At 35.0% G+C, this 17,056-nt stretch overlaps 1 protein-coding gene across 12 annotated transcripts in view; it reads right to left on the reverse strand.

Moving 5' to 3' along the window:
• Positions 1-869: 869 nt before the first annotated feature.
• Positions 870-17,056, reverse strand: part of LOC123532801 (ryanodine receptor-like) — a 194,676-nt gene continuing 178,489 nt past the window's right edge. For 11 of the 12 annotated variants that reach the window (XM_053552050.1, XM_053552061.1, XM_053552058.1 and 8 more), the window contains 14 exons: positions 16,155-16,281; positions 15,546-15,604; positions 15,184-15,286; positions 10,741-10,761; positions 8,296-8,382; positions 7,581-7,976; positions 7,126-7,241; positions 6,836-6,896; positions 6,262-6,408; positions 5,862-5,993; positions 5,134-5,290; positions 3,751-3,815; positions 3,178-3,278; positions 870-2,246 (listed from right to left, as the gene is read on the reverse strand). In XM_053552050.1, the coding sequence (XP_053408025.1) occupies positions 2,084-2,246; positions 3,178-3,278; positions 3,751-3,815; positions 5,134-5,290; positions 5,862-5,993; positions 6,262-6,408; positions 6,836-6,896; positions 7,126-7,241; positions 7,581-7,976; positions 8,296-8,382; positions 10,741-10,761; positions 15,184-15,286; positions 15,546-15,604; positions 16,155-16,281 (1,735 nt within the window). In that variant the 3' untranslated portion in view covers positions 870-2,083. The remainder of the gene's footprint in view (positions 2,247-3,177; positions 3,279-3,750; positions 3,816-5,133; positions 5,291-5,861; positions 5,994-6,261; positions 6,409-6,835; positions 6,897-7,125; positions 7,242-7,580; positions 7,977-8,295; positions 8,383-10,740; positions 10,762-15,183; positions 15,287-15,545; positions 15,605-16,154; positions 16,282-17,056) is intronic. The other variant, XM_053552036.1, reaches the window with a different exon arrangement.

The raw sequence follows: 17,056 nt of genomic DNA on the forward strand, positions 1-17,056 counted from the left end.
TCTAGTATATTGAACAAGCGATGATTTATCTTCCATCGTGCATCAGTTACATTGTCTCAATATTCTATATTGCAAGGATGCTCCACTTATTTTATGCTTTAGTCAACGTTACAGAAAAACCTTGCGTTAACCTCCCTAATGAAGATCCGGTCTAAAGGTCACAGCAGTGTGAACATGTTAGGCGAAATGTCAACAAACAAAAACAGAATGCAAAATATTCATAGTTATACAATAAAACTCGAAATGATGAATGAAATTCATCTTGGATATGAATTCGAATTTGAAATCATACATTGGTATACATCAGTTCTGCCTATATAATTCATTTTGTACATTTATGTTGCATATACACATTTAGCGTACATGTGTAGTAAAATGACGACTGACATACATTATCCCATCAGCCAATCAGAACGATTTTGTAATCTAGACCGGAACTTCAAGCAATTTTTTTGTGTAACATTGAAAAACATATAAACTACATGTTGTTTTTCTTAGATTAGCAGTATTGAAGAAATGTGACCGGTACACAATGGAATATAAAGTACCATTTGTTTAATATCCATAGTACACATTTACCGAACTGCGTGTTTTAGGGATGAAATGCGTGATTGAAATGGATTAGTATATTTTCCCGTTCATGACCATGGTTCTTACAGAATACCTAGGGGTAGGTTATAACATGTACAGAGGCATTTTCTTTCTGGTCTGATGCCAGTGGTCAATAACCACCCAAATCGCCCCAGGCACTCTAGGATTATGGCCCTTGAATTAGGCCAAGTTCGATGACGGGCATATTTTGTGACAGTCTGGCACTCTTGTTCCATTTTATGAGTTAAGAGATGTGTACATCAAAACAAAGTCAACGCTTTTATGTATGTAATGGTGGTTTTATTAAAAACATGAAGTTTTTAACTTCTAAAAACACTCCGAAATTAACAAGGTGTGTAAAATGTTTTTCGTTAAGAATGGAATTCCAATCCACCGTAAAAACCAGAAATAACGATCTTCCCTAACCTAAGAATTGAATAATAATATATCTGCAAACATTGCAATCAAGGCAAGCCAAGTTACTTGAACCAAAAACATGATTTTTTACAAAGTTAAAACATGATCTATTAAATATATCATATTGTAGCACCAGTTCTCAAACTACCACACTGTTTCAACGTAATTTGGTAAAACTGATGAAAAATGATGACATGGTAAAAGAAACATTAACTTCAATTTTTTTCAAAACGTAAAAAAGATTTCACAAACAAAAAAACAGAAACATCTACATCCAACTATTATAATACTGGAATAAATAAAGTATGCTATTTAAAAATCTATGATAAATATATAAATAAGGGTAAAAACAAAGAACAAAAAAAACACTTCTTTAACAATTAACATGTAATGAGTATTTACCAAAAAATATGGAGTACCCATCAAGAAAAAAATATTCTGATTATCTATTGCACATTATAGTCCTCCAAGCGTTGGAAATATGAAAAATAGGTACACACATTTCAATGTTCACAAAAAACACAAAAATTGTGATATAAGTATGAGTCAGATTTTATCTTATAATAGATGAGATTCTAAAAAAATTGAATAATTTAACAAAATTGATACCCTAAATGGGTAGCATATAATTCGCTATTGCTATTTGAAGGTAGGTAAAATTGTGTGCATAGTCAACCACACACAGAACTGGGGGGAGATATTCACACAAGAATCTACTAATTTTTTCATATATACACAGCACTTATTCCATATCGTTGTTCGTGTGGGTTGTTTTTTAATTATCTTAAATGTGCACATTTCTTTATTTCCTTTGATTGACTAGCTACCACTATTTTCTCATATCAATAATTTAATTGCGATATTTCCAAATGTCATCCCACATTTTGATCTTTAATCATAGCACTAACATCACAATATCTCCGTAGCCGCTGTTTGAATTAAAATATCACCACACTGGAAATATTTAAAGTCAAAGTCCGGTATAACTTTCCAATATTTAAATGCTGATACAATCGTCATCTTATTAACATGCTTTTTAAAGCAATCAATTTGAAAGTCCCTGTTCCTGTTAATCTCATGATTTTTGTGCTCCACCTATTTCATCCTCGTACTGTTTCCGGAAACAGTCACCAACCGGGAAGAAATCCCAGCATCTTTGTTGATAAAGTTCCCAGACGTATGTCTCCTGACCTGTGTACTCTGTGTCTGGTTTATTAATGAGATGCATAAGGAAGAACCTGCAATGATCAAATAATCCAGTAAGATTACATTGTACACAACACATGCATTCAATTAATCAAAGAAACCATATCTGGCTGTTAGGCTTGTCACATGCGTCACATCCATTAAACATATGCAACTAAACACTGAAATTAAAATTTTTTTAGAGAAAATGAGAATTTTTGTAAACCAAACTGAACGAAACTAATATCAAACAAACTGAATGAAAAGGCAAAGTCACATATTTTTAAACTCTAACTCAATATTGTTTTCACTTAATCATGAGCACACATAACCAGTTTCAAATGTAATACTTGTATATCTTTCCCCCTAATGTGCATCTTTCTTCTTCTGACAAAATTTGCATTTTCAATACAACTTGCATGTAGCTCATACAAAAGAAGTTGCTGCTTCCATAAGACTTAAATACTTGCTGCTTAACTACATATATTTTCATGTGACTAGAAAACTTGCTTCAAAGTTCACATACTTCCATAAGACTTTAATAAATCTACTTGCTGCTCAACTACATATACTTTCATATGACCAGAAATTTGCTGCTCAAGTACACATACATGTACTCTTATCTGACTAGAAAACTCTCTGCTCAAATACAAATACTTCGTCGTGACTAGGTGCTCAACTACTGATAACTGTTTACAAATTAGTCTTACAGGACGTCATAACACATAGGAAATTAAAGGATTAAGGAAGAAAAAATGAGCCGTGCCATGGGAAAACCAACATAGTGGCTTTGCGACCAGCACAGATCCAGACCAGCCTGCGCATCCGCGCAGTCTGGTCAGGATCCATGCTGTTCGCTAACAGTTTCTCTAATTGTAATAGACTTTGAAAGCAAACAGCGCAGGCTGGTCTGGATCCATGCTGGTCGCAAAGCCACTATGTTGGTTTTCTCATGGCACGGCTCAAATATGTCTATTCACTTACATGTAATTGGCAAAGTTGTGCTCATTCGTAGTATGGGTCTCAAAGCCATGAGGCACTTTATCAAAATACTCCTTGCCAATACCACAGATGAAACATTTGGACTGAAATGAGAAAGGAAGACATGCATATTTTGAAGACTGATATTTAAATTGTTTTCTCAAGAAAATCTGAACAGTTACATTATATCAAGATTAATTTACATGTAACACAATGCTGAAGAACTGGGTTTCAAAACCATAGTATCGAACGTAAATGATAAACACTGGATACAATTTACCCATGCAACTTTTGTTTCAATATAAATTTGGACTTGATAATGCAGAAGTACATAACCATTTGTGTCCAAGCAATGTGTTAATAAAACTGCAGAACCATTATTTCATAATGGAAGTCAGTTAATTGAAAAGTACTAAAATAATTGAAATTTTGCAAGATAAAACTATAGAAGAAAGTTTAGTTATGAGTCTTGATTGACGTAAATGTTTCAGGAATCAGGGTAATGACTTGAATATCTTATCCGATGGTCTCCTAATAAGGCTAGCCCAATGGACAGTATTTATAAGATACACTTACCTCCATGTCTTCCTTCACCTGTTCTAACTGATCTCTCAACTCACCAAATGCATCAATAATCAAACCTGAAATAATTCAACAATAAAACCATGGGAGGAACCCAACATACTGCCACTACAAATTTAACTGCACTCCAAGATACATACACAGCAGAACTTCTGTAGAGTGAAAACTGTTTGAAAAACTAACAAGAGCGCCGCCAAGCGGGGCAATATATGCCCGAAGGCTTACATCATAGGATGGGAGCAAAATTTTAAGAACTTGACTGTTGTAGCCCCAAAGGACTGGAACAACAAAAGGATAACTTCAAAAAAACAAATCTAAGTCCACAAAAAATATATTCAAAGTCTACAAAAAAATCCTTGTCAGGTACAGGTATGTAAAAATACACCTTAAAATTGGAGGTACCATCCATGTTGTACCACAGAAAAGTGGTCTTGGTTTTTCCCTACGGCCAATAATAAAAAAGTTTCAAAATAAGCTACTTATAGTAACATAAAAGGGAAGTAATTCAAAAAAAAAATTATTGTAAGTACAATAAAGAGATCTACCAAATAAAAACAAGTGCACTGCAATGCAGAGCAATATACAAAAAGCAAAGTCATATATGACCTTTGACCCTTAAGTGTGACCTCGACCTTGAAGGGAGTCATCCGGAAGATGCGCTCTGCACATCGTCTTGGTGTGGTGAACATTTGTGTCAAGTTTCTTTGAAATCCTTCAAGGGGTTCAAGAGTTACAGAGCGGACACGAAACAAAGTGATATGACTTTTGACCCCTAAGTGTGACCTTGACCTTGAAGCAAGTCATCCGGAACATGCGCTCTGCGCATCGTCTTGGTGTGGTGAACATTTGTGTCAAGTTTCTCTGAAATCCTTCAAGGGGTTCAAGAGTTACAGAGCAGAAACGAAACAAAGTGATATGACCTTTGACTTTGAAGCGAGACATCCAAAACATGCGCTCTGCACATTGTCTTGGTGTGGTGAACATTTGTGTAAAGTTTCCTTGAAATCCTTCAAGGGGTTCAAGAGTTACAGAGCGGACACGAAATTGCTAACGGACAGACGGACGGACAGACAGACACCAGCGTCATAACATTATACTTCCCTTCGGGCATATAAAAAGATTTAATTGTACAAAGGTTGTTGTTTAAGTTTTAGTAAGACCTTCATGTAATGGGGAAGAAAATACCTCTGTTTACAGAAAAGTGTTTGCTCTTTAGAGGTGTCATTTACAGACTTTTCACATTAACTAATCCAGAGGTCTGATGAACGTTCACATTATCTCTTTGTAAATTTGCAATTTTTATTATAGGATAGTAAGAAGTCAGAAAGAGTTACTTACACTAAGTAATAACCAACAGTATAACAAAGAGTTACTTACCCTGAATAATAGCCAGCAGTATAACAATAACGAAGAAGAAGAAACTGATATCAAAGAGTATTCTGTAAATCTCATAGGCGTCGCCATCAGCAGGTTCAATCTCATCTCCGATACCACCTCCAGCTCTCACACCCGTGTGTAAATGGTACACAAAACACTGAAATACACACAAAATCAATGTACAAATAGGTAGGAACATACTATTAGTACAATGAATACATACACCAAATGCTTTCTATCACTAGGTTGTCACATGAAACTAGGTGGAAATTACTGGTGCTTCCTGGATTCCTACAAAAAATGGGGTGCAAGTGTTGCCATTTCAGTTGGATTTATGGCATTTTCCCCCCTGACAGTATGGCTGTCTGATAACTACCAGCATTCCAGAATCTCCTACCTATAACAACTTGTTCCTTCAAATACCGCAACAAACAACTTCCTCACAGGGGTGAAGTATAAACTTGCCACAGTTAAGGATCTAAACAAGGCCCTTTAGATCAGTAAAATAATTCTCCCCATGGTGAGCTAACAGGGCAAGATTGGATGCATCTGTATACATTATTATCTCTCCATTTTTCAAACTGTAATGTTATTTCAGATACACAGGCTTCCACATCTTCAAATATGTGTTAAAGAAATTTTTAAAAAGACTTTAAAAAACTGTCAGCTTATCTGCCATGCGAATATCTGCATTGCTATGAACAAAAAAAAAAACAACTATAACTTACAGTTAACATGTCATGGCACTTGTAGTCTACAGAACCATCTTCTTCTTTCACGTAAAACTTGCGGAAGAAATTGAAGGCTATCACAGTGTAGATGTACACAATAATACTGAGCAACATCACTGTCAACACAAGCTGTAATCATAAATAAACATAAAAGCATTACTAACAGAGTAATGGAAGAACACTTTCTTTTACTTTGTAATCTGGAAAACATCTCGAAAGAGAACTTCCCAATGTCCCACTTATTTCTAAAGTAGAAAGTATTAGGAGGACATATTAATCAACATTTTATTATCAATAATCTTTAGCAATCAAAACAGAAAAATGAATACAAAACATGAAGTTTATAAGCTTGAATTGTGTAATACCGGTACACAGTAAGAGAATGCATTTTCCATACCTGTTTACCATTATGTGTGACAGACTGTAAGATGGTTCTGAGAGTGTTGAAACTGACTGCCACGTCCAGCAAGTGAGCCGCAAAGAAGAAATAGTTGAGATTGCCGAGACAAGACCAAGTAAAGTACCAGGCTATATACAGGAATGACTGAAATAAACATAAATTTATATTGAATATATCATTTTAAATTTCCTTTTTCTACATAAAGATGTATTATTATAGTCAAACCTGGGCTTAAAGTTCAACTAGAAATATGTACTATTAATTCTGTTTATAAAGGGTACTTTTTCTCTTTCTGTTTAACAATGGTGTAATTTTACTTGTGTTGAGAGACCACTTGTCAACAATACCACTCTTTTCATTTCCTAATTGTGCAGACTGTATTTAAATAAATAAAACTGAAAATCTAAATACAATTTTGATGGAGATAATGATCATTTTGATTTTCATGGCTGGATGAACTTATATTTCATTACTTACTTTACTTATAAGGTGGGTGGGATATGGTAATGCATATATTTATTGATAGAGCTTCAAGCGCCTGTGATATATCTATATGTTGAACATAACTTACATTGTCTGTGAAGATAACACCCCACTTCCAGATCTGATATTGCCAATCTACTGTGCTTAAACTGAAATTAAAACAACAAACATAATGTAATAAAAATGTAAAATACCACTAAATTGAAAACCAAATAAAAAGTAATATTTAAACGATTTATATGGCATTAAAACAAGTAGTAGCAAATTCTTTGTAAAATTCATCGAAAGACAGTTCTCCTAAATGCCAGCAGTGCTGATATCATAACACAAAATTTATGTGAATTACCATAGCAAGTTTGGGGTAACAACAAGACTTACTACTTGAAGACTCCACTGCCCTCGTCTTTGTCTATTGTGATTGTATCGCTCTTCTCCATTCCTAGAAGGTTACTAATTGCCTCATACTCGTATTGCTCAGCGTAACGATTGCGAACCTACAAACATTCATAAAATTATTTAAAACACACTATGAGTACTTAAACGTTCAAATATTTACACAAAATAAACAATTTACACAGAATAGCTGAGACAAAAGATTGGAGATTAAAACCATGAATTACGAAGGTACTCTCTATGCTTACCATTATATCTTTGACTGAATTTCTGAGCAAAAAAAGATGTAACTGTTTCTTAAACTCTTTAACCCATCTAAAAATGGCTTTTAATCTGTTTTAGTAAAGAAGTCACTGAAATAAGATGTAAACAGAAACAAGCCTACTAATATAAGCAAATCAACACCAAACCAATTTTGAGGTATATCTGAGTAGTAGTACCTTTTTCTTGACAAACTTGTCCCAGTAGCTGTCAGGGAATGATGATGTACTCAGTACTAGTTTATCCCAGTGTGACTTCAGATCGTCCTCTCCTGGTTGTTCCGCGATCCATAATCCATCAAACTCAAGTTTGCGTGCAATCTCCTTCTCACGTTTGAAAATTACCAGAGGCACTTTGAGGCAGTAGTATGCAACCAACATGGAGAAGGCGGCCAGTGAGTGACCGATCGCGAGCATTCGTAGTATGTGTTCAAGATAGTAGCTGGATTCCGACATCGAAACTAACTCTTCTACGTCTTCTTCTTCTTCATCCCCACCGGATTCTGTCAAGTTCATTGTAGCATCAATTTCGGGTGCTTCATCATCTCCCATTAATTCTCCGGTAAGTCTCGAAACCTAAAAAAAATCCAATGGCAATTTGAAAAGATCATGTTTCTAGTATAAATACTATTAGAATTGTCAGCAAAATTGCAGGATTAAATATTCAGTCTGGGGCAGAAAAATGAACCGACAGAGGCACAAAAGTATATCTATAAAACTATGCAGGATTATGTATAATCATTAAAAGTACTTGAATACAAATGAACAGGAAACAACATTAGAATTTAAAACAAAAACATATGCCTCGTTTCAGAGCAGACAGCAAATACTTAAAGAACACCAGTGACTGAGACATATGGTACCTTCTCCCATGTAATGGCACATAAATAATTACCTTGTAGAAGAGCAGCATGAAGTTAATCAAGAAAGCCAGTAACAGAGCCAGGTACTTGAAGTTGTAGAAGTTACGTGCAAACAAACTCTGAAACACAAGAAAATCACAAATTATGTATATTAATGATTTCATTAATAAAACAAACCACTCCTTTACACTCATAAATATGCATTTTTTATTTCATCATGTAAGTAAATTTCAGAATTTCAACATCAATATAAATTTGTGATAGTCACTTCAGTTCAGGAAATGGCATGCAGAATTTGGTTATAATGAGAGTCAGTCAATCTGTCATTTAATGTTTTTGCTCCTAACAGGTGTCATTTATTAAACTGTCCTAGTACAAAAACTGTTGTATCTGCTCCTTTAACTGAATACAGTTACAACTGTCATACTTGTAACCAGTTCAGAAGAATGATGGAATGTTATTGTGGGCAGGACGAAGTTATAAGTTTCAATGACTTCTTTCTTTTGTCCAAAGTACCTTTATCCATATGTGAATCTGGATGGTAAATAATAACTGCAGAAACAAGGTTCGACCATGACGGTAAGCACCGTTTTGAAACGTATGGCAAATCTACCCCCCACCCCACCTCACTTTCTCATTTCTCCTACGAAACATTGAGAAATTTCGTCTCAAGGAATTGTGTTGTTGTTCTTAAGTGCTAATTTTTTCTTCATCTAAATGTTGTGCCAGAGTCCTAACAGGGATGGTCTTCAAAACAGCTAGAGAACCCCTAGGTTCAATGTTTTAAGTGACCACACTGGTGTCGTAGTCTTGGTTATTTTGATTGACTTAAAAGTCCACAGACTTTCTGACTGGCCCTCATATCTATGAACCTGATATATTTAGTGCATTGTGAGATAATAAAACAAGTGCAATGGTCTTGGTGCTGAAAGAAAACACAGTTTTAAAGCAAATAAAAAGATGTAGCAACTTTGTAAAACAATAATACACAATGTACTCATGCTCCTTTATCTTTATTTTACTTATGTCTAAATCAATAATACCTTTACCATCAGCTGAATGATACAGTTAGCTTGTGAAATTGAAATTCTATATTAAAGTACTTAAAATATAAATTTCTTGGTCCTGTCCCTGTCCCTTTTAACAATTTTGTAAATTCAAGCAATATCATACTGACTTGTAACATGTACAGTTAATAAATATATATAAAAGTATTTTAATTAAAAGTGCCGGCCCTCAAATTAAAAAAAAAAAAAAATCACAATTCAAACTGACTATCAAACAGAGAAAATCATGAGTTGATGGTTTTTGCAATTTTTATGCACTACTTTGTTTTGAATTACATATAACATTTAAAAAGAATTTACTTTAGTGTTGGAAATATTTCAAAGAGTATTTTTATTGGAAAATCCAAACAATTTTGTTCTGCCCATGTTTCTTTTTTTTAATTTTTTTTTTTCATCTTCTTCAAAAGTCATTAAAACCCCTAATTTTTCCAACATTTTCATTGTGTTATAACTCTTGTGCCTACAATTGCTTGATTAATTCACAATGAGCAACTGAAAATAAAAAGCTGTTAATCAAACACAGTCGTAAGGAAAAAATTAGGCAATACCATATACATATATAAGTGTACTCCTATATATCCACTTCATTTGTTTTTGTAATATCAAAACTGTGACAGTAGTAAATGTTAACAAACATTCAAAAGAGGTTAAATTTATAGCTTATACTTACACATAAAATTTAAATTAGGCCTACAAAGACAAACTATATCCCCACACCCCATTCCCAAAGACATTTACCAGTAATTTGGAGTAAACGGTAGTTTGGTTCAAAGTGGTATAAGCAGCTTCACTTGTAGAAGTATTTGAGAAATTATAAAAGGTGAAAATTACAGGAGAAATTTTGAATGAAAAGCACAAAATCTCATTTAAACTGCTGAATTAATCAAGCAAGCTTTGAAATGTAAATTAGACATTGTTTGCAATAGAATTATTTTCGCTAATACTGTGATCAGTGAAATTAAAAAAATAACAAATATATCCAATCTAATGTAAAACTACTTTGCTCAAAATATAACTATTATCATTGCAATGGAAAATGTTAAAGAGATCTAGAGGTAATATATTATGGTATTTAATAATCTTTTCAAAACTTTACACTTTGTTCTGGTATATATACATGTATATATATACATTAAAAACTATATATATAACATGGTTAACAAACACCGTATGACATGGAGAAAATGTTTTTTCAAGGAAATTATAAACGTTTTATAGTGCAAGAAGGAACAATGGTGGATAGGAGTTGTTAAGATTCTATGTAATAAAAGTATAGAATATGAGTCTTTTCAACTCTTATCCTGTATTGAAAGGGGACAAAACGGCACATTTATTGCATGGTTGGACAAATAACAATGGGAAGCAGTGATAATAAAGGCAGCTCGCTGTCTGAATAAATATCTTGTTTACCCCTATACTGCTCAACATCCTCTGAAAATCATAGAAAGTTTACAAAATGTAAAGCAACTATCTACATAATTATATCTAAAATTAGAAAGAAAAAAAAACAACATCTATTCAAATAAACATAATTTTGGTGCAGTAACCTGATGTAAATAAAGTAACAAATAAATAACTATACAAAATATTTTGATAAAACATATACTGTGAAATCATTTAATTAATTAATTAAATTGCCCCATAAAATTTCGTACTTTGAGTCAAAACAACTTTTTTAGATGGGGCTTGATTTTGTGGATTTGGAAGTTTGAAGAAAGAAATAAAGAAGAAGTTTCTATGTTCGTTGTGATTTAACTTCTTGGTTACACACTATCATGGCATCCATGAAAATTAGACGTCGGCAAATATTAATGATTTCACAGTATAAACTAGATAAAAACAAAATAAAGTCACTTGGAACCAATCATAAATAGTGTCGTGATTAGATGTTTGGTAAACCAACTCTGGAAAAACAACTAAAGCTGTCAGAAGACAGCAAAACTCCACTATTCAAAATTCTTGTCATTATGAAAAGATTTCAAAAGAAAGTACTGAAAACACATACTGGTACATAAGCAAGGTAAAAAGGGGCAACAATACTGAGCCATGGCACTTCCCCCTCTTATGATGTTAAATCAGATAATAGATAACAGCCAAAACTGCTAAGTCGGAAAAAGGGCATAACTTTGTCTAAAAAAATTAAACAGAGTTATGGGACCTCAGCACTGCATATCACGTCATCACCACAAACAAGTGTATGAAGTTTCAATTTTTTCCCACTAGAAGTTACTGAGATAACAGCTTACACAAACAAGAGGACCATGATGGTCCTGAATCGCTCACCTATCCCCACATGACCCAGTGTTGAACTGAGTATGACGTCATTATTTCTATTATTTGACAAAGTGACCTAGTTTTTGAGCACATGTGACCTAGATATCATCAAGATAAAAAATTCTGACCAATCTTCATGAAGATCCATTGAAAAATATGGCCTCTAGAGAGGTCACAAGGTTTTTCTATTATTTGACCTAATGACATAGTTTTTGAAGGCACGTGACCCACTTTTAAACTTGACCTAGATATCATCAAGGTGAACATTCTCACCAATTTTCATGAAGATCTCGTGAAAAATATGGCCTCCAGAGGTCACAAGGTTTTTCTATTTTTCGACCTACTGACCTAGTTTTTGACGGCACATGACCCAGTTACGAACCTGACCTAGATATCATCAAGCTGAACATTCTCACCAATTTTCATGAAGATCCATAGAGAAATATGGCCTCTAGAGAGGTCACAAGGTTTTTCTATTTTTAGACCTACTGACCTAGTTTTTGACCCCACGTGACCCAGTTTTGAACCTGACCTAGATATCATAAAGCTGAACCTTCTGACCAATATTCATGAAGATCTCATGAAAAATATGGCCTCTAGAGAGGTCACAAGGTTTTTCTATTTTTAGATCTACTGACCTAGTTTTTAACCCCACGTGACCCAGTTTCGAACTTGATCTAGATATCATCAAGGTAAACATTCTGACCAATTTTCATGAAGATCCATTGAAAAATATGGCCTCTAGAGAGGTCACAAGGTTTTTTCTATTTTTAGACCTACTGACCTAGTTTTTGACCGCACGTGACCCAGTTTCGAACTTGACCTAGATATCATCAAGGTGAACATTCTGACCAATTTTCATGAAGATCCATTGAGAAATATGGCCTCTAGAGAGGTCACAAGGTTTTTTCTATTTTTAGACCTACTGACCTAGTTTTTGATCCCACATGACCCAGTATCGAACTTGACCTAGATATCATCAAGGTGAACATTCTGACCAATATTCATGAAGATCTCATGAAAAATATGGCCTCTAGAGAGGTCACAAGGTTTTTCTATTTTTAGATCTACTGACCTAGTTTTTACCCCCATGTGACCCAGTTTCGACGTTGACCTAGATATCATCAAGCTGAACATTCTGACCAATTTTCATGAAGATCCATTGAGAAATATGGCCTCTAGAGAGCTCACAAGGTTTTTCTATTATTAGACCTAATGACCTAGTTTTTGACCCCATGTGACCCAGTTTCGAAACTTGACCTAGATATCATCAAGGTGAACATTCTGACCAATATTCATGAAGATCTCATGAAAAATATGGCCTCTAGAGAGGTCACAAGGTTTTTCTATTTTTAGACCTACTGACCTAGTTTTTGACCCCACGTGACCCAGTTTCGAACTTGACCTAGATATCATCAAGGTGAACATTCTGACCAATATTCATGAAGATCTCATGAAAAATATGGCCTCTAGAGAGGTCACAAGGTTTTTCTATTTTTAGACCTACTGACCTAGTTTTTGACCCCACGTGACCCAGTTTCGAACTTGACCTAGATATCATCAAGGTGAACATTCTGACCAATTTTCATGAAGATCTTGTGAAATATATGGCCTCTAGAGAGGTCACAAGGTTTTTCTATTTTTAGACCTACTGACCTAGTTTTTGATGGCAAGTGACCCAGTTTCGAACCTGACCTAGATATCATCAAGGTGAACATTCTGACCAACTTTCATAAAGATCCCATGAAAAATGTGACCTCTAGAGTGGTCACAAGCAAAAGTTTACGGACGCACGGACGCACGCACGCACGGACGGACGACGGACGCCGCGCGACCACAAAAGCTCACCTTGTCACTTTGTGACAGGTGAGCTAAAAACTTAACCTATTCAGGACAATGACAGCAATGCAATGGTGAGTGCAATAGCTCTACCTATTTTCTGAATAGTCAAACTAAAAAACCCTCAAAATTATAAGTTAAACAAACGAAACTTAAAAACAGATCAGGAAAATCAGTTGTATTAAAAAATTAAAAACCAACTAAAAGGAAGAAACAAAACAATCCATATTATATATCATAATATTTCTATTGCTGTGTCAAGAAGTTGGAAGTTATAGCACAGTAATTCAACAGTATTTCAGTTATGCAGTGTGCCTCAACTGTATACCAGTACTAGCCTGGCCTCCACAAGTAAATGCCAACTCCATCACATGAATCAATGGTGGAGGGTGAATGTTTTGGACACACTGTCTTCTATCAAATTATCACAAAACAGAATATTCACCTCACCTGGGAATCAAAGCAGAGCAGACTCAGTGTCAATAAGAAATCAAATGTATAGTGTAGCATATACGATTTTCCTTGTCAAACTCAAGAAATGAAGTACATTATATTTGTTCAATACACAGCTTTATAATATCATAGTGTGTTATCCACAGTCTTACAATAGAGTTATATATCAATTTTAAAACAAACTTGACCTATCACTAACAGTGATTAATACCCCCAGATGTCCCTTTGAAAGGGAAAGTAAGATGTGATCATGACGTTTGAGATTCAAAAGTGACAACCTTGAACCTAGTGACATAGGCTGTGCATTATCATGTCATCCTGATGAAAGTTAATAACAGATGCTAGTTTTATAACAATGCTTTCAGTGGTTGAAGTAAGGAGTGGACACACATTTAAGTTATTTAACCTTTGACCTCGAAGTGTGATCTTGACCTTGGACCTAGCAACCTGGCTTGTGTGCTCATTACATTGTCTTCATAAGGCAAATCACTGATGTTAGTTTTATGAAAATCTTTCCAGTGGTTTAGAAGATACATAGCAGACATGAATTCAGACTATTTGACTTTTGACCTCCAAATGTGACCTCTACCTTGAACCCCTTTAATACAGGGAAAGTAAAATGATGTGATCATAACCTTTGACATTAAACCGCCTCAATAGCCTAGTGGTAGAGCGCTTCGAGTGCGGGAGGTCGTGGGTTCAATCCCCAGCCGCGTCATACCAAAGACGTGAAAAATGGTACCAGTAGCTCCCTTGCTTGGGGCTCAGCATTAAAAGGGAAACTGGCCTCTTCTCTCATACCCTCGTGGCGATGGATTCCATCAGGAATGAGGTGTCGAGAGTGATTAATATAAGATGTAGAACTTCCTTCACAATCGACCTAAAATAAATTATATATAAACTAACCTTTGACATTCAAGTGTGATTTGACCTTGAACCTAGTGTATCGTCTTGATGATGTAAAAAATGTATGCTAGTTTTATGGAAATCTTCCAAGTAGTTAAGAAGGCAAAAGAGCAGACACAAATTAAGCTATTTTACATTTGACTTTCATTAAATTCAAGTTTGACCTTAACCTGTGACCTAGTGACCTGGGTAGTGCATTCAGCACATCTCAATGAGGTTAATCTTCCCAGTGCTTAAGAAGATATGGAGCAGACAGGATGGATTGGTCTAATGAACCATCAAAAGAACATGCGAAACTGCAATATAGCCACAATATACTTTGTACCCGAGGCTATAATTACAAATCAACGAGAGTATTTGAGGGAGATAAACTAAACTTACCAGGATGTATTTTCCATAGTCAAAACTCTTGGTTTCAAATGGAATTTCATCTTCAGCATCGGTACTAGGCTGGCTAGCGACTGGAGTAGCTGGTATAGGACCACTGCAATAGTTATATGAAAGTTTCACATGTAAATGGAACAGTATTTGCTGTGCTTAGACTTACACTGTGTCAAATTCAAACATTCTAGTACACTGTAGCTGGGAGAAGTTGTATCAAACTGAGCTTTAGCTGGAATACACTTGATACATTTTATGTAAACATCTTGATTGGCAAAACTGATGGAAATATTTTGTATTAATGTTATCATAATTACCTCTGTAGACTTAAATGAATTGTAAACATAAACTTGTGTACTTACACATGTTGTGTACCAAATGGAGTTTGTATGCTGGGTTCCGGCTCTGGTGGCTTGTCTGCCTGTTATACACAAATAAACAACTTTACACAAAATGTAGCCAACATTCTCCTATTAATATATATCAGTATTTCATTTGATTTATTTCAAGGTATTTTACTGTGTATGCAACTACTAACTGCCCAACACCAGCTTTCTAATAAGCCTACTTCACAGCAATGTTCTTTTTTTAATACTGTAAACATACGACCACTGAAACCTGTCATACTGATTTCATGAATAATCTTAATTGGCAAAATCGAAAATATTTCTGTGTCACAAAATTAACAACTACACAGTATATTTTACCAGGCTGCTGAGGCAAAATAACTTTCTTGTATCGTAACTCTAAGATTACAATGGTATTAACCCTTATCATGCTGGACACGACTATTTCTGCCTTTGCGACCAGTGTAGATCATGATCAGCCTGCACATCCGTGCAGTCTGATCATGATCTGCACTGTTCGCCATTCAGTCAGTATTTTTTTGGTAAGCACCCCTTTTAACAGTTAATGGTACTGTCCAAAGTTTATTATAGAAATTTAGCAGGGTAAGGGTAAAGACTGGTTACCTGGGTTGTAGCAGGCTGAGTGGTTTTGGTTGTAGACTGGTCTACATAATCTTGTGTTGCTGAATCATCACTCTGTTCCATGCTAGACTGGGCAGACATTGGTGGCTTAGCATCCGCAAGCGTGATCCTGCAGCAGACAATAAAACATGGGATAATATGCTTATAAACATCTTTATTACTGTGTCTAACTACTCTTTTTATAAAATTCATCATAATTTAACCCAAAACAAGAGGACCATGATGGTCCTGAATCGCTCACCTATCCCCACATGACCCAGTGTTGAACTGAGTATGACGTCGTTATTTCTATTATTTGACACAGTGACCTAGTTTTTGAGCACATGTGACCTAGATATCATCAAGATAAAAAATTCTGACCAATTTTCATGAAGATCCATTGAAAAATATGACCTCTAGAGAGGTCACAAGGTTTTTCTATTATTTGACCTAATGACCTAGTTTTTGAAGGCACGTGACCCACTTTTGAACTTGACCTAGATATCATCAAGGTGAACATTCTCACCAATTTTCATGAAAATCTCATGAAAAATATGGCCTCTAGAGAGGTCACAAGGTTTTTCTATTTTTCGACCTACTGACCTAGTTTTTGACCGCACATGACCCAGTTAAGAACTTGACCTGGGTATCATCAAGCTGAACATTCTCACCATTTTTCATGAAGATCCATTGAGAAATATGGCCTCTAGAGACGTCACAAGGTTTTTCTATTTTTAGACCTACTGACCTAGTTTTTGACCGCACGTGACCCAGTTTCGAACTTGACCTAGATATCATCAAGATGAACATTCTGACCAATTTTCATGAAGATCTCTTGAAAAATATGGCCTCTAGAGAGGTCACAATGTTTTTCTATTTTTAGATCTACTGACCTAGTTATTGAC

Source organism: Mercenaria mercenaria, chromosome 1 (assembly GCF_021730395.1).
Source record: "Mercenaria mercenaria strain notata chromosome 1, MADL_Memer_1, whole genome shotgun sequence".
Lineage (NCBI taxonomy): Eukaryota > Metazoa > Mollusca > Bivalvia > Venerida > Veneridae > Mercenaria > Mercenaria mercenaria.